This window comes from Aethalodelphis obliquidens, unplaced genomic scaffold, assembly GCF_003676395.1.
Source record: "Aethalodelphis obliquidens isolate GAN/ISIS:26980383/991018 unplaced genomic scaffold, ASM367639v1 scaffold2, whole genome shotgun sequence".
Classification (NCBI taxonomy): Eukaryota; Metazoa; Chordata; class Mammalia; order Artiodactyla; family Delphinidae; genus Aethalodelphis; species Aethalodelphis obliquidens.
In genome coordinates this window covers 43100214-43126042 of record NW_020837946.1, presented here as the reverse complement: position 1 = coordinate 43126042, position 25829 = coordinate 43100214, and the positions used below count along the sequence as shown (strand labels likewise).

Sequence of the window (25829 nt, the reverse complement as noted above, 5' to 3'; positions counted from 1 at the left end):
ATGATTTACAAAATAGTAAATGCCCATGTTTATGTGGTACCATTTGGAATACACACATTAGCTACCTCCTAGGGCCCTAGAGTCTAAACCTGATAATGTCCAAAAAAAAAAAATGAAAGGACAGATACATGAATATACACAAATACGAGTATAAACTAATTTAGCACAGCCTGATTTCCATTTTTTTTTTTTTTTGCGGTGCGCGGGCCTCTCACTGTTGTGGCCTCTCCAGTTGCGGGGCCCAGCCGCTCCGTGGCATGTGGGATCTTCCTGGACCAGGGCACGAACCCGTGTCCCCTGCATCAGCAGGCGGACTCTCAACCACTGTGCCACCAGGGAAGCCCTGATTTCCATATTTTGATTTCTGTGTGTGCATTTGGTTTTTCTTTTACATAGATAATACTGGAAATTTTTTGTTTCTTGGCTTCCCTTTTGTTGCGTAGTATTTTTCTGTGACAACTATTACTGTCATTTCGTGTGATCTCAAAGAAAGCAGACTTCCCTTAGCATAATTTGAAATAGGTGAAATCCTGACTGTACTATTTAGATAGTATACCTGTACTGTTTTATTTTAACTTTTAGAACTTGTCATTATCATGGGTAACCCAAAATGTACACTATTTAAAGCTTAGCTAGCTACTAAATCATATTGTTGATCTTATATTGAAGAAAATGGTGTACTGTTAAGTTACCCAATTTTTTGTCATTATTGATTTTTTTAATTAAACATTCTTAACAGTTTTATTGAAATATAATTTACCTACTACATAATTTACTCATTCAAAATGTACAATTTAATGGCTTTTAGTATATTCATAGAGTTGTACAACCATGACCACAGTCAATTTGGGGACACTTTTATCACTCCTAAAAGATACCCTAGGTATTAGAGATATTAGTAGTCAATACCTATTTCTCTTCTACCCATGGAAACTAGTAATCTACTTTCCTTCTCTATGGATTTGCCTGTTCTGGGCATTTCATATAAATAGAATCATTATATTTGGTCTTTATGTAAATGGAATCATTATATTTGGTCTTTTTGACTGGCCTGTTTTACTAAGCATAATGTTTTCAAGGTGCTTTCATGTTGTGGCTTATGTCAATACTTCATTTTTTTATTGCTGGATAATATTCCATTGTTTGGATAATAATACCACATTTTGTTTACCCATTCATCATTTGGCAGGATGTTTGGGTTGTGAGTTATTTTTCACTTTTTGACTATTATCAGTAATACTGCTGAGAACATTTGTGTACAAGTTTTTGTGTACACATGTTTTTATTTCTTTTCGTTATATACCTGAGAGTGGAATTGCTGGGTCATATAGTAACTCTTCAACAGTTGAAGAATTTCCTTGTTTAGCTGTAGACTCATCTCACGGAAGGTAACTTGCTTAAAATTCAAGGAGACTAATAATGTAGCAATAACTTATGAATTCTGCTAGATGTGTCAAGTTAGATAAGAACTTGTTCCCAAAGAAGTAAATTACTACCACAAACAGATTAGGAATTATGCTTTCAAATAAATGTTTTCAGTGCCCTAAGAGTTTTGTGTTTGGCGTTTGTGCTGTGCTATGAATGACAGTATAATCAGCTGAGATTTGAAATTCTGTTTGTTGTAAGAATTAGGAGAAGAGGTAGGATTTTGGATGAACTTAAATTTTAAGTAATTTTGTAATTATACAAGAAATACATCCTTATTGTCAGGAAATATAGAAGGCATGCTGAATACAACTTAAATACCCTGTAATCTTTTTATCCTATGTGTATCACCTGTTTTCACTTTCTGCATATGTATATGTATATACATAAACACAAAAATAAAATACTTTAAAAAAGGAAAATTGGGTCCACACTAGATATGCTTTTTCCAAGGTGATTTTTAATAATAATATTATTTGATTGCTTAGTGCTGTGCCAAAGCATTTTTTTAAATTCATTGAAGTATTATGACTTGCTGAGGTATTGGTGCTGTTATTACTCCCAGTTTACAGATGGGAAAATTGAGGCACAGTGAAGTTCAGTTACTTGCCCAGGATCAAATGGCAGAGTTAGGAAATTTGGATGTGCTCTTACAGCACTGTTCACTGTCTGTCTGTACCTGAATCTTTGTTTGCCTGTATAATTATAGCAGCTTCTTAAAAGTGTATTACTGGTTTGATGTGTAACTGACTTTAATGCACTCCTCCACTCTCCACCCCCGACCCCCAAAAAGAACTGTAACAATCAATGGCTTACATAAAGAAAATAGATGTATGTTCATGGGAAGTACCTGTGCATCACAGAAAATTATATCAGGTATTTAAAGTAATGCTATTGCTTTTATATTTTCAGATAAACCACACAATCCTATGGTAAATGCTGGAGCAATTGTTGTGACTTCATTAATAAAGGTAAAATGTTGACATTTCCTTTTAATCCAGTAAAAATTTTAAATACTAAGGCATAAAGAGGAATCTTATTTATGTAGAAATGTGAAAATTTTTCTTTTGGTGTTAAATTAATGGTATGGCATAAGGTTAGGATTTTTATTTATTTCAAAATAAATGATGTAATTTCAAGGACAAAATTAAAATAGATGACATAAATTCCAACAGTTACTCTTGACCTGAAGATCTGGCAAAAATTCAAAAAGAAGTCTCTTCTGAACAGTAGTCACAGAAGTTTTTCTTCTTAAAGTTTTAATATTTTTTTCTTTCTCTTCTTTTTGGCTCTTCTAGAAAGCACAGATGTAAACAGAAGTAACAGCGTATTACTGTTTGATGTTTGTCATCAGCATATGTAGGGACAAATGTTCTGGTACTTTGTGTTAAAACAAAGTACATTTACCCTTGACTGTTCTCAAGTCCTTTATACTTTCATGAGCTGTAATCACAATTTTCATTTGAACTTGTTTCATTTGTTTTACTTGAATCATGTAATAACTAAATAAGACTTATTCCAGTTATTAAGTTACATTATTTTCCTACTCTTTGGTTTACATGGTATGTTTTGTTTCTTTTGTTAAGTGTCTAGTTTGCCTTAATAATTGGAAACACTAATGTATTGAAATAAGTATTTGAAAGTGGTTCTATTCTGTGATACTGCTTAGATTTTTAATTTCTAATTATAAGTTTCATTGGTATTCAATTATATTTCATTTGTGTTTGGAACATTTATATACTTTCTTCAGTAAATCTGTGCACATCTGTTCCATGCTTGAAAAAAACATAGCTATCTGCCTTTATAGATGCATTTCTGAAGATGGGATACCCTGGTTACACAAGGAATGTTTGAATATAAATTATACCCTTGGCCCAGTTAATAAAAATTCATCTAATTTGTATGCTAGAAATCCTCTCTTAACTTTAATGAATTTTTTTCTTCATTCATGAGAAAAGCCTTTAAAATAGAAGAGTACTATCTTAAGAATATATATGTTGTTATTTTAGAGCAAATGCTTCATAAGCACTGGCCCACTTAATCCTTGTAACTCTAGTGATGGAGATATTATAGACAAGTATTATTTTTTAATGTAACTAATTTTAGGCTATGCTCACTATAATCTAGTTGTCACAGTTTTACATAAGAGAAAAGTTGTCAGTTTGAGGTGAAAGAAACTACGTGTTTATTATAGAAAATAATATGAATATGTACTAGGCACAGTCATGCCACAACTTACAGTATAACATGGGGTATACACCAGTAAATGGGCCCTTACAATGAAATTCAGTAAATACTGTGATGAGAGAAAAGTCTCATTAATAATTGTTCAGATTTGAACAAGTAAGTTAGAGGTAAGGAAAGTTATGATAATAAAATGTGTGTATTAGTGCTTGATGAGAAAACCACTAGAATGGTTCTGAACCTTTTTTGGGTCTTCCCAGAAAAAATGTTCACATACCATGATTTTATATAAACTGTAGGGAATTCACAGACCCATGGATCTCAGTTTAAGAACTCTTACACTGGAAAAAGATTAACATAGCACACCAATAGTATTTTCAAGAAAGGGACATATGTAAATGATTAATAGAAGTCTTGCTTAACTGCATGCAGTTAAACATCTTTTGTTTAATGATTCATGGGCTTAATATACTACACTGAAATGCTGCATGTGGGAAATGCATGTCTGGTCATATCACATCATGATATGATGTTTAGTCACAAGCCATAAACTATACAATGAGCAACATTAATATGAGTACTTAGAAACAGTTAAAAAAACACACATACACAGCATAAGTGTGGTTACATCCAACTGTGCAAACATTTAACTAAGTCATCTTGTATTTACAAATTTGATCAGTGTTTTTAAATTTAGAAAAATTGTAAATTTACTGACAGTTGGAAATGAGGCTTTGGGATATGGTTCATATTTAAGGTCAGTTTCTTTGACCTTTTTTGTTTTATTTTTAGAAGTTGTTTCACAAGTTTTGGGGGTTTTTTTGGTTTGGGTTTTTTTTGTTTTTTTTGTTTTTTTTTTTAATGAAGTTTATCTAAATCTTGAAGGGATAAGCTTGACATACCTCTGTGTAAAACTGACTGTCCCAGAATGTAATACTTATCTTGGACTTTTTAAAAAAGAATTCAAAACTTTTATAAATAACTTTCTGTGATCTCTGCAGATTATATGATCACATAATATTGTTGAATTGGTAGTTGAAATTGAAGTAATAAAACCATGGCTGAAGGAGTTTTCAAGCTCAGCCTTCTTACTCCTTAAATAAGATGAGGAAACAGACTGGATAGGTTCTAACAGCAGTAGAATTGGGCTTGAGCTAAGTCTCCCAATTTTCTGTTTGCTATTCATTCAAATTCACTCTACCATTTTTAATGTAGATGTTTGCTATTTCTCTTGATGACATTTTGTCTTTACCTAGCATAGTTACATTGTCCAAAAGGCAGAAATTTAATTTTCCTAATTTAACTTTTACAGAAGATACCAGTTATTGGATTAAAAGTCAATCTAATTTTCAGTGAGTGTATACAGTCATTCTTTGGACATTAGTCAGTGGTTGCTATCCATAAGGAACTAGGCTTCTTCTCAAGGAGGTTGTGCTTTGAGTACCCAAAATGTGGCCATTTTACCATGGCTATTAGATTTGAATTCTGTTTTTTAGCTTTTAGCTGATGACCTTAAGGCTATATTTTTCTTTCAAACTTCAGAACTTTATTATGGTGCTATTAAAACATTCCCCTCATGTTATTCCCCTTCTCCCCCACACAAATTACTAGAATCTTTAGTAAGACTATTTCATAATTTTGTAGTATTGATATTTTTCCTTTGTAGGATTGGTGGTGGTCCTCAGGAAAATGGGGGAAGAGGCAGAGCAAATGTTCAAAAGGATTAGCAGATTGTGTAAAAAAGGAGAATTTGGACAGAAGGAACCTGTTGCATAAATTCTTAACTACTAAACTTGTAGGAAAACTCCAATATTTAAAATTTTAAACACTATATAGGTAAATGCCTTCATAAAAACAAATGTCATTTTTGTACTTAAAAGGCACATAATTTAAAAAACCATGAAGGTTTTTTCCTGTCTCTTTCTCTGTGGTAGCTGCTAAACTTAAAGGAATACTTTTTGATGCAGTTGATTTTATTTGATGATGGTAATCTGGTTGCTTGATTTAAAGGAAAGAGTAAAAATAAATTTGAAAGCACAGTTACTCTGGATGAAATAGCAGCATCCTTACATAATTTTTTAATCTCACCTAGTTTCAGTTTAAAAGTTAAGATCTTCTGATAACTTGAGGGCTAGAGTGGAAAAATGAGGACAACATATAACTGTCACACTTCTGCTTTTTAATTTTTTTTTTTTTTTTTTGCGGTACGTGGGCCTCTCACTGTTGTGGCCTCTCCCATTGCAGAGCACAGGCTCCGGACACGCAGGCTCAGTGGCCATGGCTCATGGGCCCAGCCGCTCTGCGGCATGTGGGATCTTCCCAGACCGGGGCACGAACCTGTGTCCCCCCCATCGGCAGGTGGACTCTCAACCACTGCGCCACCAGGGAAGCCCTGCTTTTTAATTTTAAAGATAAAGTCACATTGTCTTCTATGTTTGTGTCTCTATTCTCGTGGTAGTTTCTGGTTTTTGTCATTTGAAGAACTTGATTTTTTTTTTTTAATCAGAAGTATTTTTGAATTTAAAATATTGGAGGTTTTTTTCCTCTCTTTTTTTAAAATAATAATAATGCTCCATTAAAAAATCAAGACAAATTTAGTTAATATGTGTGTAATGTTCAGTTTGGTCATGTTAGCAATCACCTGTTACACATGCTTATAAGCCACATTTTTAAGGCAGTTTGTGGCTCTGGGGAGCAATGGATGATGCCTTGAACTTGGTAACATTCATAAGAAAGGATTATATTGGCTTATTATGATTATATCAGTTCTTCATGATTATATCAGTTGATGTGCTTGAGGGTTTTTTTCCTCAAATAAAAGGCGGATAATTTGTCAACAGAATTCCCTTTTTTGTTACTTTATTTTTAGGGCTAATCTATGAAAATACTAGATTTAGAACATTATTTTTCACCTGTAATATTTATATTAATTCTCACGTATTATTTAGCTTTAAAGCATTTTCTTTGGAGAGATTAAACCAAATGTTTTGTAAAATCATTTTTAGTTACCTCTTTTTGCCTCTTTCTTCTATGCCTTTTTCCTCTATGATTTCTAATTTTCAATTTGCTTCTACACCTCCATACTTTATGAATGGAATCAAGTGATTTACTTACAAAATAACTGTGATTAATGCATTGACTTTAAATGAGTCATATTAATATTACATTTATTGGCACATGTCCCTGTTAATAGTGATATTTTCACCTGTGTTGTGATGTGTAATACATAATTCAGTTCATGAGTATATTGTATAAACAGGTTATAAAACTACTCCAGTATACTTACTAATTCGTTTAATAGCCAGTGTTAAAACTCAGTGCTTCTTTGTCAAATTTTCATTCATAAAAGTTTTCCTCAAAGGAATGTAAATTCTTTAACTTGATAGATATGTTTATAGAAAAATAAATTTGTATAATTTTCTAATCTCAAGGTCTGATTACTAACCTTTTCAAACAAACCACATGGTTTGCTTTTTAAAAGTCATGTGGTAATAAATGGGTTAGAAATTTTGGTAACTGTATTTTGTCCAGTTTATCTTTAAGTTTTCCTACCATACTTAATATAAATTACTGTAATTTTAAGATTAAAATAATGTGATATCTAATAATACTTGTGCAGTGACTTAAAACGGAAATAAACATATCCCTGGGCATGGGAATATTTTTCCAAGAGATAAAGAGGCATTGATAGTTTTAAGACTATCAGTTTCTAAATCTGTTTCCATAGGTGCCTTTCTTAAAATTAACCTGCCTTTGGTCTAGGTTTCCTCCCATTTTCCAAAAGGTATATACTTCTCGTGTCCTAAATTTTACTGTGGTGCACTGCTTCAGGTTGTAAAAACGTCTTGGGCACCATCAAAAGAGAACATTTTGAAATATTGTGGTCATGGTATTGAGGATGTGAATCACTGTAATCACTGTAGTGACTGGGAACAAATCTTATATACCAGGTTGTTTCCAGATTTTTGGTTTCAACAAAATGGAAAGAGGATCTGAACAAGTTGTTAGTTAATGAGAGCATTAAGTGTAGTTTTTGAGGGTGTATTTTACTGTGTGACCTTTGTATGTAATGAGATAAATGTGTAAAGGATTGTGTACATTGCCATAACAAAGTCTTTCCTATTTCCATCTACTCATCTATTATCAGCAGGATTTCTCAACTTGTACATCTGTAAAAATTTAGAATAGTAAGAGAATTTATACTTCTATTCTAGCAATAGAAAATATCCACTGGTACATGAACTAATTAAAAATCATTTACTATTTCAAAAAAAGAAAATGTTCTAAAGGAACAGTTTTGTAATTACTGTGCAAAATTATTAGCAAATAAACATTTTTCCTTTAAGTTTGTATGGAAAATTTCAAACATGCACAAAATAAACAGAAAAGTATAACCATCCCCCATCTACCCATTCCTGGCTTCAGTTTTCATAACATCTGTTCCTTCACCCCTCTGTACCTCTCTACTGGAGAAATGATTTTTTTTTTTAACAGTTTGTGTTTTTGCTTTGGCAGGGCGGTGCAGGGGCTGGGGGCATTTACTCTAGGTTATTTGGTATGTGTATGTGTGTTTTTTTCTAACATCTTTGCACATAAACTTTATAATGTAAATTTTTCAAAATTAAAATGATGTGACATCTGATAATGATTACTAAATCCCACATATCCCTGGGGTACGTGAAATCTTTCCAAGAGATTACAGGGGGGAATGTATTTTATTGACTTCAATTAAATGCTCTTTCTAGGTAGATAATAAGAAGAAACATTAATCAAGTACTTTTACATTTAAATTGGGAAGTTTTGAGTAGAGACTTTCTTGAGTCAACACAGTCATTCAAATATTTTATTTTGTCTATTTACATAATCTGCCAGGACATTTCAGGGAGCTTACCCAAAATGTTATATAATGATAGACATTGATAAATACCAGTTGTTTCTTTAAAATAGCATAGAAGTAAAATCTAATTGTACTTTAATTTAGTATGCTGCAAAGTAGACCAAGAATGTGACCATAGTCAAGAGTTGAGACAGTTTTTCGTTTTTTAAAAATGAAACATGACAGCTAAACAAAGAAAATTTGTATTAGTTTTATAGGGTACAGTTTAGGTCAGAGAATGAAAGTTCAAATATAACTTGTTTATTTTACATTGATTAATTGTATAACCAGTAATTATCCATCTGACATCCCAATGCAAATGCTGACATCCTTTTCCAAAAGAGTTGTTTTTTTGTGCTTTTTCAAAGGTTAAAAAGGTTTTTGTGGTTTAAATGTTGTTACATATTTTACAGCATTAGGATCTATGGAATATTTTGACAACTGCAACAGTTCAATGAAGTTGGTAATTTCTTCTTTTAATTATTTTTCATTGAACAGCTTTGGAGTTACATTTCTACATTTTGATTTCTGGTGTATTATAAAGAAAGAAAACTTAAAAATATGTCAAAGGACGCTTTAGAGAAAATACATAGATAGTGATTACTATATGGTTGTAGCTAAATTATTCTTAACTTGTTTAAACTTTGTTAATGCCTGATTTTGATGAAATAGTGTGGTGTTCTTTCCAGCTACTGATTGTGTATGTCATTGCACATTCTTTCTCAAATAAGTTGATTTGTAGGGTTTCACAGATTATCAGCCACATCCTAATCCACTTGTAAAGTGGATAATGAACCTGGCTTTATTCAATTAAATAATACTCTGGTACAAGTCCCCCCACCACCAAATAAAATTTTAAAGTGTATTGTTTTGGGTTTTTGAGGGTAAAGTTAAAATTTTTCGTTTTTACAATTTTAGTTGTCAAATTACTTCATTTTAAACTTGTTTTAAAAATTAGAGATGTATTGTTTCTTTTGGGTGCATATCACCAATTAATACGTTTGATTTCAGATCTACAACTTACTGCTTTGTAAACTTCGCCGAGGTAAAATGAAACCATTTGGCTACTTGAACTGATCTACATTACATAGGTTTTTCCTATTGACATTTGCAGTAGCTAACATGTCAGAAATAGAAGTGATGAAACAATACATCTTCCATACTCTGAATTGGCATAATGCTAAATACAAAAGTAGCTAATTTTTTTAGACTATGAAATATAATTTTTTTAGTTCAAGTATTGTTGTAACAAGTGAGATATTAAAGGTAGAGCTTTCTCTACATTAGTAAAATGTATCCAGAATGTTTACATATACTAGAATTGTAAAAGATAGCTTTGCAACATAACTCATTTTCTAACTCTAATACTGGTTTAAGTTTATTTTAGAAATATAAGTAGATTGTTCTTAATTGAAAACCATAATTTATATATATCTAATTCTTTGCTAAGGGTAAAACTTTATTTTAAGTTTTTTTAAAATGTGAAATTAAATAAATAACATACATTGTAGCAGATTATGTGGTGTTATGAAGGATAAGGGGGTTTGAGGAGCTTATATTTAAACTTTTCTGTAACTTTGGGTTGGGAAAAGTTATACTTAAAATAAAGCATTCCCTTTGTAATTCAGATCCATTCTCAACATATGGGTGTTAATGTAAGAACATATAAAAAAGCTTATGTAAATATTGAATTACCTTAGAAGTATTTCCTAGATTTAAAAGTACTAATGTGCAGTATATTAATTATAATGATAGCAGTTTGGAATTTTGATATTATATTCACTTAAAGCTTAACTGGGGTGGAGCCCTATATTAACATATTTATGTCTCATTTCTTTGCAGCAAGGAGTGAATAATGCTGAAAAATTTGACTATGTAAGTACAATATAGAATTCAGTTTTCATGCTACATTCTTTATATTTGTTCTTTGATTACTAAAAATACTTTCTAATTTTGGTTTATAGGTAATGCAATTTTTGAATAAGATGGCTGGTAATGAGTATGTTGGATTCAGTAATGCAACGTGAGTCTGATTTATGATTTAGGTTTTTATGATAGGTCAGATCTCTTGAAATTAATTTTAAAAATCTAGATTATAGAATTTTATTTTAAATACTGTTTTGTGACTCCATGTATGTATACTTCAGTGAATAAATAATTAGAATTTGGTCATTAGAGAGAAATGTATGATTTCTAAATTACCTGAGGGAGGACACTTAAAATGCTTTAACTAGTTTTGATAAACTTCTTGTGGGAAATCATAGAATTAGAAGAGACCCTAAGTTTACCTTAAGTGACTGGCATTTTCTCAATTTTCTCTTTGTCTATAAATACTGTCTTACCTCTCATAATCTCTCTGTGCCTGGCTAACTTGATTTTTACCCCGACTTTTTATTTTGAAATTTGCAAAACTACAGAAAAGTTGAAAGACAAAATATGAAAATCTGATATCTTTCACTTATATTTTCTGATTAATATTGTGTCTCATTTGCTTTTTCTCAACCTGTCTCTCTCTTTAGATGGACAGTTTAAAATAAGTGTGTATCTCTACATACATATACATGTACATATGTGTAAATATAAATGTATGTGGGTTTTTTTTTTCCAGAACTGTGTGAAATTAAGTTGTAGACCTCATGCTACTTCACCCTTAAATACTCAGCATGTGTATGCTAAGAATAAGCACATTCTCCTTTATAATCACAATGCCAGCAACACATTTATTAAGAACATTAACTTAATTTTAAAATACGATATTAATCAATATATAAATGTCCTCAACTGTCCTGTTAATGCCTTTTATGGCCTTTATTTTTTTCAGGAACAAATCAGTGTCATGCATAACTTTTGTTATGTTTTTTTTGTCTTTTTAAAGTAGAACAGTCCCCCTACCCTAGACCCTTTTAAAAATTTTACTAACTGGCTTTTTTCGAAGAGTACCAACCATTTGTCTTATAGAACAGGAATTAACTTTTTCTGTGAAGGACCAGATAGTAAATATTTTGTACTTGGGGGCCATATGGTCTCTGTTGCAACTATTCAATTCCACTGTTTCAGTAGGAAAGCAAGCAATAACACTATGAGGCTGTGTTCCAAAAAACTTTATTTATAAAAGCATGGGCCACATCAGACCCATGGGCTGTAGTAGACATTCCTTATTTTGAATAGGTCTGATTGTTTCCTTGTGATTAGATAAAGCTTAAGCAGTTTGGGGATGCTTAAGCTTTATCTAATCACAAGGAAATGTGATGAGGCATGATCATACCTCTCCTTCCACTCCTAAACTAGGTGATGCTTTGTATTTCACGTCTGCCTTACCAGCTTTTATTCATCAGCTTAAGGATCTTTTCCAGGAAGTTTTTTATGAATCTCATCTCACCTTCCTTCTGTGCTCTATTACCATATTTTATTGAACTTATTCTGTGATTCTATGTCTCTTTTTGCCTCGTCATCACCATTAGACTCTGACTTCCTTAAGACCTGGATAGAGTATCTTCCAATTCATTTCTGTATTCCTGTTATCTATTGGATAGTAAGTACTGAACACAATGTTTGATGAACAGAACTATGTGGTAGGCACTGTGATCATTGCTGAATTGTTAGTACTTTATCTATATATACTATATTGATTTTTTTTTAAGTATGACAAGTTGACAAGTTCATTTCCAAGAACTTTTCCATATCCAACGTTTTTTTCCTGACCATAGAAATATTAAAATGTGCAGTTAGAAAGAGCTGTCCACCCCTGATCAGTAATAAGAAGAGTGTCACGCACAGTTCCTCTTTTAGCAGCAGCCTTCTGAACTCTTTTTTTAAAATTTATTTATTTTTGGCTGTGTTGGGTCTTTGTTGCTGCGCGCAGGCTTTCTCTAGTTGCGCTGAGCAGGGCCTACTCTTTGTTCCAGTGCGTAGGCTTCTCACTGTGGTGGCTTCTCTTGTTGTGGAGCACGGGCTCTAGGCACGTGGGCTTCAGTAGTTGTGGCTCGCGGGCCCTAGAGCACAGCCTCAGTAATTGTGGCGCGTGGGCTTGGTTGCTCTGCGGCATGTGGGATCTTCCTGGACCAGGGCTCAAACCCATGTCCCCTGCATTGGTAGGTGGATTCTTAACCACTGTGCCACCAGGGAAGTCCCCCTTCTGAACTCTTACAGGTTGAGCTCTCAAATGTACCACAGATAAAATCTGTCTAAATCAAAACTCATTCTCTTCCTTACTAAACTGCTCGTTGCCCTAAGGATCCCAATGTCAGTTGATATTGCCATCCTTTCTGTAGACTACGTTAGAAATCTAGACTTTGTACCAAACTTTACCCCGTTTCTCCTCTTTCCTGTTAGGTCAGAAGACTTGTCCACTGCTCTCATGTTTGATCATACCTCTCCTTCCATTCCTATCATCACTACCTAAGTTAAGGCTTCCTATAGCTCTCATTACAGTAGTCTTCTAATAATATCATTGATCCTTTCTTTTTCCCTTTTCCCAAACTGATGTCAGAGTTATCCTTCTAAAATGTAGATCTGATAAGGTAACTTGTTTGAAAGCCTTCAAGCTTTCATTTTGTAGGTAATCAGTAGCCATTACATTTTTTAGCATTTATCAGTCTTGATAATTTGGTCCTAGTCTCCTTTGTTGGTTTGGTATTTCTCTACTCTTCTCCATGAAACTGTTTTCTGAGATACATTAGAATATTTGCCATTCTTTAATGAAGTTCTGTCTTTTATAACTTTGTTCATGCTGTATAATATTTGCCACTTCCTCGGCTTCCCCCAGAAATTTATTAATCCAGCAAATGCTGTAAGGTCCATTTCATGTCTCTCTCTCTCTCTCAGTGAAATTTCCATAGATTCTCTCAGTTGGAATTGACTATTTAGTGTACTTTGGGGGGGAGTCAGAAGAGTCTGTAATTAATAGTAAATTTTAACAGTTGAATATTTGCTAATTTAAAAATTAGCTTCTTTACTCACAATATATGAAGACTAGAAAGGACCTAGTTCATTTCAGTCCTTTTACAGCTGAGAAAATTAAGGCAGAAAGAATTGTTACTTAAATGACTTGCCCAAGGCCACATAGCTAACCTGTTGACAGAACTGGGACTGGAACCCAGCAGCCTTGACTCTTAGGTCAGTGTTCTTTATACTGCACTTTGCTATACAAATTAACCTACAGAACAATCATACTTTTACAGAAAGTAAATAAATGGAGCAAATGTTTTTTTTCTTTTAGGTTTCAGTCTGAAAGAGAAAGTGGAGATCGAAATTTTGCAATAGGATATTACTTAAAAGAAAAAAAGGTTTTTAAATTCTGTTTCTATTTCAAATTATTCTTTTACTTATTAAATAAAAAATTTTATTAAAATACATGAAGTATAATAAAACTCAACAATAGCTTTTAAGCAGCTATCTATGACTATGGTGCAGAGGTTTTTGCAAAACACTCTTGAGTTAATACTATCAAAGTGTTAATATTCAAGCAATTTGTATTTGGTAATATTGAAATATTTGACTAGTTATAGTAATGCAAATTTTGCGTAAGGATTGGCCCATTTTTCAAAAGCATAACGCTTGACTATTGCTGGTTACACTTGATTTTTAAATTTTAAGGCACGTGGGCTTAAATTTTAAGTGGCTGGTCTAGTAACTTGGTTCATGAATTATGAATCAGTTTATCATTGCCAGTTAAACTAGTATCTAGAAATCTAGATAATTATGTCATGTAATTTTGATTTATTGTTCTTCATTATTTCATGTTTGCACCCTTTTATAGGTTGTGTGCTATTTTGTTCTCAATTAGAATGAAACGTGTATATTTTAAATTTAATCTCCATGTATCTTTTACTTGTGTGCATTTTTTTTTCCCATGTGCCTATATTTTTAATTGCCTTTCTATTTTTTCAGTGTTTTCCAGAAGGTACAGACATGGTTGGTATATTAGACTTCTATTTCCAGGTAATTTATTTTAACTGTATGAATTATGTACATAAATGGGTGTGTCACATTTTGCAGAATATAGATGTCTCTGAAATCTTGGCTTTAGGTAGAGAGAAAATAACATTTCCCATTGACTTTCGAAAAAATGTCCTTGTTAAAGGCAGTCTCGTGTCTGTATCTCCTAAAAAGTGATGTCTCAGAATGTAACAGGGAAATGTTTTTTTCTATAAAAATATTATATTTAAGAAGTATGAAAAATAATGTACAGCTCCAGCAATTGGCTTCTCTTTATTATAAACCAAGCTCTGTTTTCTTAGTTTTAAAATTTTGTTTGAAGGAGTTACTTGTTTCTTTATCAGCAGATTCATATTCAACATTCTAAGGTGGCATTTTCTCAGTTTGTTTAGTTCGTTTCTACAATGTCACATAATGGATTTTCCAATAAGTTAGAGTAGCTTTCCATATTCAAGGGGGAGGTGTCCATTTACATAATCTTCTGTGGTATAGAACTCAAGATAGCCTTCCTGGACATCCCTCTCTTCCCCCCATATTTTCAGTTCTATTCATTCTTACAGATTTAATGCCATTGGTGCTTCTGATGAGTTTGTAATGTGAAGCTACATAGTAACAAATTAATTACTGTTAATTTCTGTTTTACTTTACATTGCCTGCCTTTACTTTTTAAGGTAACCTTTTAGTAAACGTAAAGAATATATAAGGAAAGCTGGTAACGAGTAGATTTTGATGGAAGTCCAGGTCACAGTTTGTCACTTGCCCATTGTGAAGAACTATGAATTGGGAATCCAGACTATCAATAGAAAATCAGTCTAACCTGGCTAGTTTTAGCCAAGTGACTTAGTTTCAAATACTGAACCCTGGTTTCATTATCTGTAGCATACGCTTGACCTAACTTCCTGCATTACATTGGACAAGTACATGAGATGTATGTGAAATTCCTTTGAAACTATAAAATGTTATATGAAATACAGTGTCATATTTACTTTTTATCCAGTGTCCCTTGTTTTTTCCCTAGACTATATGGATTTCTTCCATATGTTAATGTTTCTTTTCCTTTGGTACATGTATTTAACTTTGGCTGTCATAGCTTACGTGCTACTAATCTATTGTGAAATTTCTATACTTCAGGGCAAAAATCAAGAGACAGCCATAGAAAACTTACTTGCTCTTTTGGAGAAAGGCTGCATCTAACTGAACATCTGTCAGGCTACCAGGAGAGTACTCTTAAATTGCGATTTGTCAAATTGAAAGTGTATCACCTTATGACAAACAAAATTTCCATTAATACTAATTATAAAGTAGGAATTGGTCTTTAAGTCCAATTGGAGTTTAAGTCTTCTTTTAGAAAGCCTTTCATAATTAAATCACCTGTACTATGTCTTTGCTATGTGGGTCCATATAATAAGTAGATTCTGTATTTTTGAAGAAATAGGGAAGGGGTTTTAACATAAATAGGCAAAAATGGAAGTCAGTCAAAAAGTGGCTTCTAATCAGTTTTCAAATTCACTGCGGTTAGTTAGTTTCCTTACTGCTATTTCCAAACCCCTTTGTGCCTCTTAAAGATCTTGGTATGAGAAAGGAAAATTATAAGTTGAGAACTGTCATATCTTTTTCTTCCTACTTCCTACCTTCTTCTCTTCCACTTTCCTCTCAGTTTTGGTTACTGTTAGTGAAAAGTAAAATAGAGCATTTATTTATTGTTTTAGTATTATGGGTAAATTTGGGTTTGGTGTGGTAAACTATTTCCATTATTTTGATTCTATTGAAATGCAAAAATTTCACCCTACAGTGTACCTGGACTTCGCTTTTTTCATTCATTATAGTATATCTAGCACCCATAGTCAGTATCAAATAACTATTTGAATGTTAATAAATGGTTTAAAATGTAACATTTTGGTTTTAGGCACACAGGGCATGTAGGCTAGAACTGTCTTAGATTTTTTTCCTTTAGTCCTTTGCATGTTGCCATATGGGGATGCTGAGTTTTGGTACAGGCAAGATGTCAGTAAATTTTTTCTTAAAGTAGCAGTTTCTCATGTAGATGCTAACTATCATAATACTGATGAATGTTGCTTTATTTTAAAAATCTCGGCTCTTTTTTCCCTGTTGAGTTAAAAATAATTATGTTTGTGTATCCTACAGAAAGCATTACTATTTAAGCAAATACGAATATCACATGAGGCAATTACAAATCTTAGTGCTTAGGAGCTGGCTCGTCCTATCTTAGGTCTGCCATTAAAAGACTGAATAACTGGGCAAATTAGGATAAACCTTAAAGGGGCTAGAACATTGTTCACATTTAAATCTTTCTGTGTCATCAGGTTATCCCTTTGGCAGAAATATTTCAGATCTGTATGAAATACCAGATGACACAGATTATCTTAGAGGTCAACTGTACTACTAAAAATACTGTGAGCCTAAATTTTCAGAATTTAGTTTTTCCTTCCTTTTAGCTATGCTCCATTGAAGTAACATGTGAATCAGCTAGTGTGATGGCGGCAACACTGGCTAATGGTGGCTTCTGCCCAATTACTGGGGAAAGAGTACTGAGTCCTGAAGCAGTTCGAAATACACTCAGTTTGATGCATTCCTGTGGCATGTATGATTTCTCGGGGCAGTTTGCTTTCCATGTAAGTAATTGTTTAATCTTAATTTCTCTGGCAGGAAACTAGTCTGGACTAGTTCCTTTAAAAATACAGTTTGAACTTTGCTTCTAGAGCTGTACATTAATTTTAGAGAGGCTTGTTTTCAAGGTTAATTTGTTACAGAATTGGTAAGAAATAGAGTTAAGCAGTGTACGACATGTTCTTAAGAACTTGAAGTTTAATTTATAGAACCTTATCACTTTTATTTTTAAGGCATTTTACTGTACAGGCTTAGTACAGACTTTACTTTTAGTTGCTAATGTTTAATATTATGGTGATTACATACCTCAGGAATTCTTTAAGTTCAGAAGGAGTGCATAACTGTGATGTTTAACATCTTTGGTTATAGCCATAGGTGTTTTAAAGGACTTAAAGTATATTAAAGTTAAAACTTAACAAAAATATACTCCTTTAAGCTCTGTTGTGCATTTGCCACTTGTGAAATGTTACAGACTTTTCTTGTTTCATTCTATGTCTAGTCTAGTCATAATGCCCTAAAAATTTATTTTGAAAATTTTAAAAATAGAAAAATAGATGCATTTAAAGTTAGAGAAAGACCAATATCATATGATATCACTTATGTGTGGAATCTAAAAGAAAAATGATACAAATGAAATTATATACAGAACAGAAATAGATCCACAGACATAGAAAACAAACTTATGGTTACCAAAGGGGAAGGGGGTGAGGCATAAATTAAGAGTTTGGGATTAACATATACACACTACTATATATAAAAGAGATAACCAGCAGGACCTACTGTATACCACAGGGAACTCTGCTCAATATTTTGTAATAACATATAAGGGAAAAGAATCTAAAAAAAAAAAAATATATATGTATGTATGTATAACTGAATCACTTTGCTGTATACCTGAAATTAACACAACATTGTAAATTAACTATACTTCAATAAAAGTAAATAAATAGTTACCTGTTCCTCAACTTCAGTAATTATCAATACATGACCAATCTTGTTTCATCTATATTACACCTACTTCCCCCACCCTTTTCATAGTTCAGTATGTAATTCTAAATGATAAGGACTCTAAAAAATACACAGCACCATTGTTATGTATAAAAATCTGAAAAGAATTTTAATCTTTAATATCATCAAAATATTTAGTCAATAATGGAAAAGAATATGAAAAAGAATATATGTATAATTGAATCACTTTGCTGTACAGCAGAAAATAACAATGTTGTAAATCAACTGTACTTCAATAAAATACATTTAAAAAAATAGTCAATATTCAGATTATCTGGATTATCTTAATTATTATTTTACAATTTGTTTCACTTGGGTTACAAATAAGGGCCATACATTGTGGTTGGTTGTGTCTCTATTATTATTTTTTAAATCTTTAGTCTCCCCCTTAACCTCTTTTTTCTTGTTATTTTGGTTGAAAAAACTAGGTCATTTTTTCCTGTAAAGTTTCTTAGAGTTTGGTTTGCTTATTATGTCCCTTCCTTTGTCCGTGGTATTCCCTGTAAATTGGTAGGTCCCATTAAGGTGATTATTTTGTTTTGTTACTTTTGTGCAAGATTACTTCTAGTAAAAGGTCTGAATGGTTAGTTAGCCATTAATGAACACTTCCCTGATGACATTGATTTTGTCTTTTATCATAATTGTCAAATTTTATATAATGTAAGCTTAAATGTTTTGAAGAGGATTAATTTGAATTAGTACCATCTTATCTCTATTCTTTAGAATTTCTCTGCCAGTATACAATAGAGAATCTTCTAAGAAGAGATAATTTCTCATTGCTTTAGTCATAAAATATTTTTTTAAAATCACTTCATACTTAAAAGCAATACATGTTTATTATAAAACAATAAGAAAATATAGTCAAAAAGAATAAAATAAAAATGTGCATAGCCCCACAATTTAGATGTAATCTACTTTAATTCCTTTGAGTATATCTTTCAAATATTTTCCTATATTTAAATATATCCCAACTGTTTTATAACTCTTTTCATTTACTATATTATAAACATGTTGATAAATACATATCTACATTTTTAATGTTGGAATTCTATATGGATATATATACCATAATATTTTAACCAGTTCCCTTACTGTTGGACATAACTTTTCTTATTTTAAAATGTTAACATGAATGTCCATTTTTTTCAAATTATTTTCAGGTTGGTCTTCCTGCAAAATCTGGAGTTGCTGGGGGCATTCTTTTAGTTGTCCCCAATGTCATGGGCATGATGTGCTGGTCTCCTCCCCTGGACAAGATGGGCAACAGTGTTAAGGGAATTCACTTCTGTCACGTAAGCATATTTTCTTAATGAAAATAATGATCATATAAGTTGAGCCATCTGATGATTCTACTGTTTTACTCTTTTCCAGAGTTTATTGATTGTTGGCACTCTCACTGCCAGTCTGTCAGTTACTCAGTAGCCATGGACATGTTCATAAAGGAGCTTTAAATTGCCTCCACCACACAGCTCCCATATAATCATCGTCACTAATTACAAATTACATTTGTTTGATGCTCATATTTTAATTTTCATGGTTATAATTAGTTTTCAGTTTCCAAAAGCTCAGCAAAAGATACTAAACTTGGAGAAGTCATTTAAATTCCAACATAAATGAAAGATTATTATAGTTTACACTGTTATCTTTAATCGGCATGGTTGAATATCTTTATCCATAAACTATCTTTAAAAGTCTTTTTTTTTTTTTTTTGAGGACATAAGTACTGCAATTTAAAATTATTACTACTCTTAACTAGTTCAGTATATTTTTTTAAATTTTATTTTTATTTATTTTTTATTTTTGGCTGCTTTTGGGTCTTCGTTGCTGCACGTGGGCTTTTCTCTGGTTGCGACAAGCAGGGGCTACTCTTCGTTGTAGTGTGCAGGCTTCTCATTGCAGTGGCTTCCCTTATTGTGGAGCACGGGCTCTAGGCACATGGACTTCAGTAGTTGTGGCTCGCGGCCTTCAGTAGTTGTGGCTCGTGGGCCCTAGAGCGCAGGCTCAGTAGTTGTGTCACACGGGCTTAGTTGTTCTGCGGCATGGGGGATCTTCCGGGACCAGAGCTCGAACCCGTGTCTCCTGCATTGGCAGGCGGATTCTTAACCACTGCGCCACCAGGGAAGCCCCTAGTTCAGTATTTTTTGTTGTTACCCAAGTCTTGCTAACATTTTATCTTCTGGTTTTATTTACATTTACTACTTCCTATAGTCTGCACTAAGTATAATTTTTTCTGCAGACTTTCTCAATTAAAATTCCAATTTATTTTTCAGTTTTACAGATTTTACAAAAACTAGAGAGTGACATTGGATTCCTTATAGATTAAAATAGACTATAACCAGAATATTTCTTTATATTTTTGTGCAGCTTTATAGTTATTTGATAGAAAAATTATTTCATGTGTCCTATTATTATAATGCCCATTTTACAGGAAACGGCAGTTAAACAATTTGAGTGGCGGAGCCCTAGGGTCAGGCTAGTAAGCAGTGTTTTCAAAATCTGTAACCCACGTCTTCTTATTCTAATTTCAGTTCTCTTCTTGACGCATCATGCTGCTTTATTAACATGCAGTGGTCCTTTCCATGAGATAGTACTTAAGTTGGACAGTATTAGTGTAATTTATTAAAATGTGAAAAAACAATAGCCAATGACTAGCCAGTTTCTTATACCTGTTTTGTTTAATTATAGGATCTTGTTTCTCTGTGTAATTTCCATAACTATGATAATTTGAGACACTTTGCAAAAAAACTTGATCCTCGAAGAGAAGGTGGTGATCAAAGGGTAAGCAAAATTCTTATTTAGATTATTATGTAATTTTTTTTAAGAGAGAGAAAATGAGGTTCACCAGTTTAAGTAAAACTTAGTTTGTTAGTGGCCTCATATCTTTACTAATAACAAATGAGTGTAAAAAAATTGTTGACATTATCATCCTGGACCAATAGTACATAGATATTAAATATTACTGTTTTATTTAAATTGGAACTGGTTAGCCTAGGAGCAGGGGTTTCTCCCTTCCCCCATTTTTCTGCTATTTTAAGCAATATTTTAAAAAATTGATTCTGTTAAAAGAAGACAAATTGGAAAGTGCTACATGCTATAAAGAGAAAGCCTGTTTTTACTCTTAATATTTGTCAGTTATAGTCTTAAATTGAAGTTTATTTTGATGTGGATGGATATGTAAATGGGAAAGGATTATAGTATTAGTGAGAGACCTGACAAAGCTTCATAGTAAGTTTTATATAGGTCACCATAGATGAAGTATTTTTCTGTAGAAATGCAATATTTAATGCAATATTCCTGACACTGTTAGTTTAAGGTAACATTTGTTATCAGTGTGTTTGGCTTCATATTTTTGCACATATATACTCCTTTTTAAAGGAGTCAGAGCTCACATTCCAGGAACAAGATTTTTTTTTGTCTTTGTTGTTGTTCACTGCACTAAAGGACTTGTTTTGAATTTAAATTTCTTTGCATCCCAAATGGAAAATGTTTAGAGTAAAGTTACCTAACTAGACTTGAAGCTAATATGTATGAAACACTTATAAGTAGAAAAAACTTTTAACACTTACTAAGTAAATTTTCCTATCGTTAGTTCCAATCAAAGTAACTTCTAATAATATATGAGAATTATGCAAAGCCGACAGAATAGAAACTTCCATGGGCATCAACATGAGTAACATGGAGCAAAACATCAGATGGTGGTGGGTGAAAATGTTAACAGATTTTAATAACATTCATTGAAAAATACCGTTTTATAGCTTGGACCTTTCTTCACTCAAGTGCACTAATAAATTATGTATGTTGCTTGAACAACTAGCATTCCTTTGGACCATTGGACTATGAAAGTCTCCAACAAGAACTTGCTTTAAAAGAGACAGTATGGAAAAAAGTGTCACCTGAGTCAAATGAGGACATCTCTACAACTGTAGTATATAGAATGGAAAGTCTGGGAGAGAAAAGCTAAAGAAATGGGTTCTAGTTTCAGAATGTTCTTCATTTAACCTTTCAAACATCTTTAGTTTTCTGGCATACTATATTTATTTGAATTTTTTGTGTTCTCAACCTTGGGTGCTGGAGCCATAAAGCTTTTTTTTCTTTTAATCTTTGTGTAAAGTTAATAGATTAAAAAGTGGATTTGTCAGTCTTTTAAAAAGTATTTATAAGTAAATAAAGCAAATTTGCTTTATTTTAAAAAAAATGAAAGGAGAAATTTCTTAAAAATTTTTCTTGGTGTAATTAAAATTTTAACTATATAGGCAGTAAGATAATCCCATTTTAACATAGTAACAAATTTGTAATTTCTTGGTTCTGAAACCCACACACTGAACTCATAAATTTCATCCATTTTGTTTTTTCCACTTTTAAAACTGACATGATGTCTCTAGTAGCAATAGAGCTAAATACAAAAATAAAAAGACTTAATAATAAATTCCAAATTATTTAATATAGCAGTAGATTATAAAATTAGCTTAAGATATTATGCTATTTTTAGTAATAGATTGGCTTTAACTTTTTTTTTCGGCTTTAAAGTTTTAAAAATTTATTTAAAATTTTATCAAACACTTTAAAATGTCTTTGCGTTTTCACTTTGCAACTCCTTTGTTCTGTCAGAATTGTCATGTACAGGAGTGTCTTATGTTATTAAAGCATTCCAGCCAAAGAATTTCAGATGTAATATGACATGTTTCATTGTTAAAAAGCTATAATGGTTACTCAGAAGGAGCAACAGGGAGTGTCTTCAAGTGAAATGTTTACCTGAACAATTTTATTTTCGTAATATCCACGTAACTTTTTCCATGTTATATTTAAATATGAATGGTGAATCTTGGTTTTTAGCTTTTAATAATTTCACAAATGCTAATGAATCTTCTATGATAAATTATAATAACATCTCATAAAGTTTGTTTTATTTGAATTCTTTTAGAGTATTTAGGAAATGAATTCAGTCTGAAGGTAGTTAGTATGCTACTAAAATGCCTGTTAGATCTGAATCCTTTTGTTTGGTTATATAAATGCAATATTGAGAATCAAAACTTGTTTTTAAGAAAAGGACTATAGGTTCTACACAACCTAATTTCAAATAATTCACAATGTTTAAAGTCAGTCTTGGCAAAGTGATTGTAAAATTGTGTAGGACCTATTCACACTTCTTCCTTCCTCTGTATACTTCTCTGGTTCTCCCCACAGTTCCCCCACAGCTTCAAGATTTTGGAGGGCAGGGGTGAGGTCAGAAGGAGAACTTGATAGTTTCTTAGTATCATGGCATACATGTGGTAGGGTAAAGTCTATAAAAGTAATTGTAGTGCAGCAAAAAGTTTTTTCCTGGATGATTTAGATGCTAGTGCAAATACAGATATAGAAAGTCTTGATTATATGAGTTTGGGAACTATGATATTAGGAAAAGAAGTTCCTTTCCAAACTTGGTCAAAAGTCTTTTGGCCTAACTGAAGTATTAAACATATATTTAAATAATTATATGTTAGGTTTTAGAGGATATTACCAAGGATTTTATGGCTAATTCAGTGTTCCTCTGATGTACAGATGCATATCCTAACTGGATGCTTCTGGTTTGGCCATTTATGTGAGAATGGTGTGGCTGAAGGCCTTACCTCTGCTACGCCTTTGAACAGTGTTATTCGAATTAGTTTCACAGAGCTATTGTGCTTTGGGGAACTGAATGTCTAAATTTATAGTTTGCAAAACAGGCTTTATTTTTTCCCCCCTGTGCTCTAATTGTTATATTTTACTGTTTCATTTGGAGGTAGGTTTTACTTTATAAAATGGAAACTTAATGTTTCATATTGTGTCCATATTTGTATAGATTTCAAAATTATGTTAATTTGTGCCACTTACTATGTTTGTAAGGCTTAAATACACACTTACCAATGGAGTAGGGTTACCTAAGCTACTTTGTTTATAGAATCTTGTTAAGGATGAGCATCCAGAAATTTTTGTAGCAAGGTATAAATGGAAGAAGAGGGAAGATATTGTGAATAGGCCCCCAAACTTTATTTAAAAATAAAAAAAAAGGAAAACCTTTGCCAGATTTAAAGACATTATTTTGATTCTTTCAGTATTTTAAATACCTTTTCAAATAAAATTCTTGAAAAGTACCCAGTATTTTTGGATTTAATGTTTTTTGCCATTACTGATTCTTGATATTCAAGCATTTTGAAGTTAGCATATTTTTCTTTTTTTTCCATCATTAACATTTCATTTGAAATGCATATCCTTTCTGAAATACTTTATTTTTAGCATAAATGTTGTGTATTTTATCTTAGTGTTTGGATTAAACCATTTGTGTTATTTAGCTTTCTTTTATTTGCTTTGTATATTAATGTACCTTTTATTTTCCAGTATACCTACTTTTTGTATTGTACAATAAATTTATTTTAAGCTGATTTTATTGTTTTTTTTTATGAAAGCAACTTCAGCATTTTAAGTACAGTAGTTGGAATTTTAACTTAAAAAGTCATCCTTTATGAAGATATTAAAATGCTTTATATTTTTAGCTAATTTTGAGGCTGCTGTGAAGAGAAAGTATAGAAATACTCAAGGGCTTCATTTGATTCTTTTTTTTTAAAGCAGTATAGCGTTGGTGGGTTTTTTTTTTGCAGGGAGGACGTTTTTCTGTTGGTTGTACTAGAAGTATTTGAATAAAGACTTTTCTCCAATTTTTTTTTTTTTTTTTTTTCCATTTGACAACTTAAAAAAAAAAACCCACTACCCCATTTGCAGGTTCTTTCTGCTTTCTGAGGAAGAATATCAATGATTCACTATGTAATTGTTGTTTTACCTATTGTCCAGAGTAGGAATAACATGTTGCTAAAATCAAATGAAGAGTATTATTGCTTTAGAATAGAACTGTCAGTCTCAGTAGAATGTATATTGAGTAGAATAATAATTAATATTAAAATTCACCCTAACTACTTTTTAAGGAATTTAACTTTCAGAAGGAACTTAGTATATTTCCACAGCATGATCCAAATTATAATGAGGTTACATGCATTGTAGATCAAATACAGTACTTTAAATTTTTGTTTGATGAAATCTTCCATTCATATCCAGAGAAGACATCCCAAATATATTATAGAAGTTTTAAAAACTCTTTGAAGGGGAAATACTGTTGTTTACAGGAATTTGTATTTATCTGTGGGCTTTTTTCATAAAGTTCTTTTGGGATTAGTAAATAGGCAGTTCCATTGTCATGGTATATTCAATATGTAAGTTTGTGATCACTTGCTATTAAAGATACATTTCGTGTTGTTTTTGTTGTTGATGTTTTTAATCCATTTGAAACAGAGAGGTAACTCAGAGCTTGATCTGACAGTGTAGTTTCATAGGCATGTATGTATGTGGAAAGAACCACTGATATAGACTGATATTGTCAGTCGGTATCTTGATAATTTATATACAATGTATGTGTTTATGTGTATATCTAATAGATGTCTATCTATCTTTATATTTATCTATGTCCATTATCCATAGCCTAAAAATCAGCAGCAATTATTTTTACATAGTGTGTCATGTGTAAATGGTTCATCGATCTATTCCAGGTTTTTGTCGTAAGAGAACTTCGAACATTTTTGCTCTACCGGAATTTATAAAATATAACATATTTTACTTGTTCAGTTTACCTTTAAAGATTTGTGGTTTCTGTTTTGCTCCCATTCACTACTAGCACTGTCAGAGTAGAATAATGATATTGGAGAACTCCACAAAAGGGAAAGCAAGAACATCAGATTTCATGTGGAAGCTGACTTTAAAGTAGTGT

The 25829-nt window shown here is 32.1% G+C and overlaps 1 protein-coding gene across 4 annotated transcripts in view; it reads left to right on the top strand.

Annotated features, from left to right (window-relative positions):
• GLS (glutaminase) overlaps positions 1-25829 on the top strand; it is a 78423-nt gene that overhangs the window by 22884 nt on the left and 29710 nt on the right. The window contains exons 7-15 of one of the 4 annotated variants that reach the window (XM_027125542.1): positions 2338-2396; positions 10328-10360; positions 10450-10508; positions 13704-13770; positions 14375-14425; positions 16879-17055; positions 19219-19350; positions 20744-20836; positions 21873-24456. In XM_027125542.1, the coding sequence (XP_026981343.1) occupies positions 2338-2396; positions 10328-10360; positions 10450-10508; positions 13704-13770; positions 14375-14425; positions 16879-17055; positions 19219-19350; positions 20744-20836; positions 21873-22019 (818 nt within the window). In that variant the 3' untranslated portion in view covers positions 22020-24456. Of the gene's footprint in view, positions 1-2337; positions 2397-8898; positions 8949-10327; positions 10361-10449; positions 10509-13703; positions 13771-14374; positions 14426-16878; positions 17056-19218; positions 19351-20743; positions 20837-21813; positions 24457-25829 lie in introns of those variants that run through there. The other 3 variants (XM_027125550.1, XM_027125531.1, XM_027125556.1) reach the window with 3 other exon arrangements.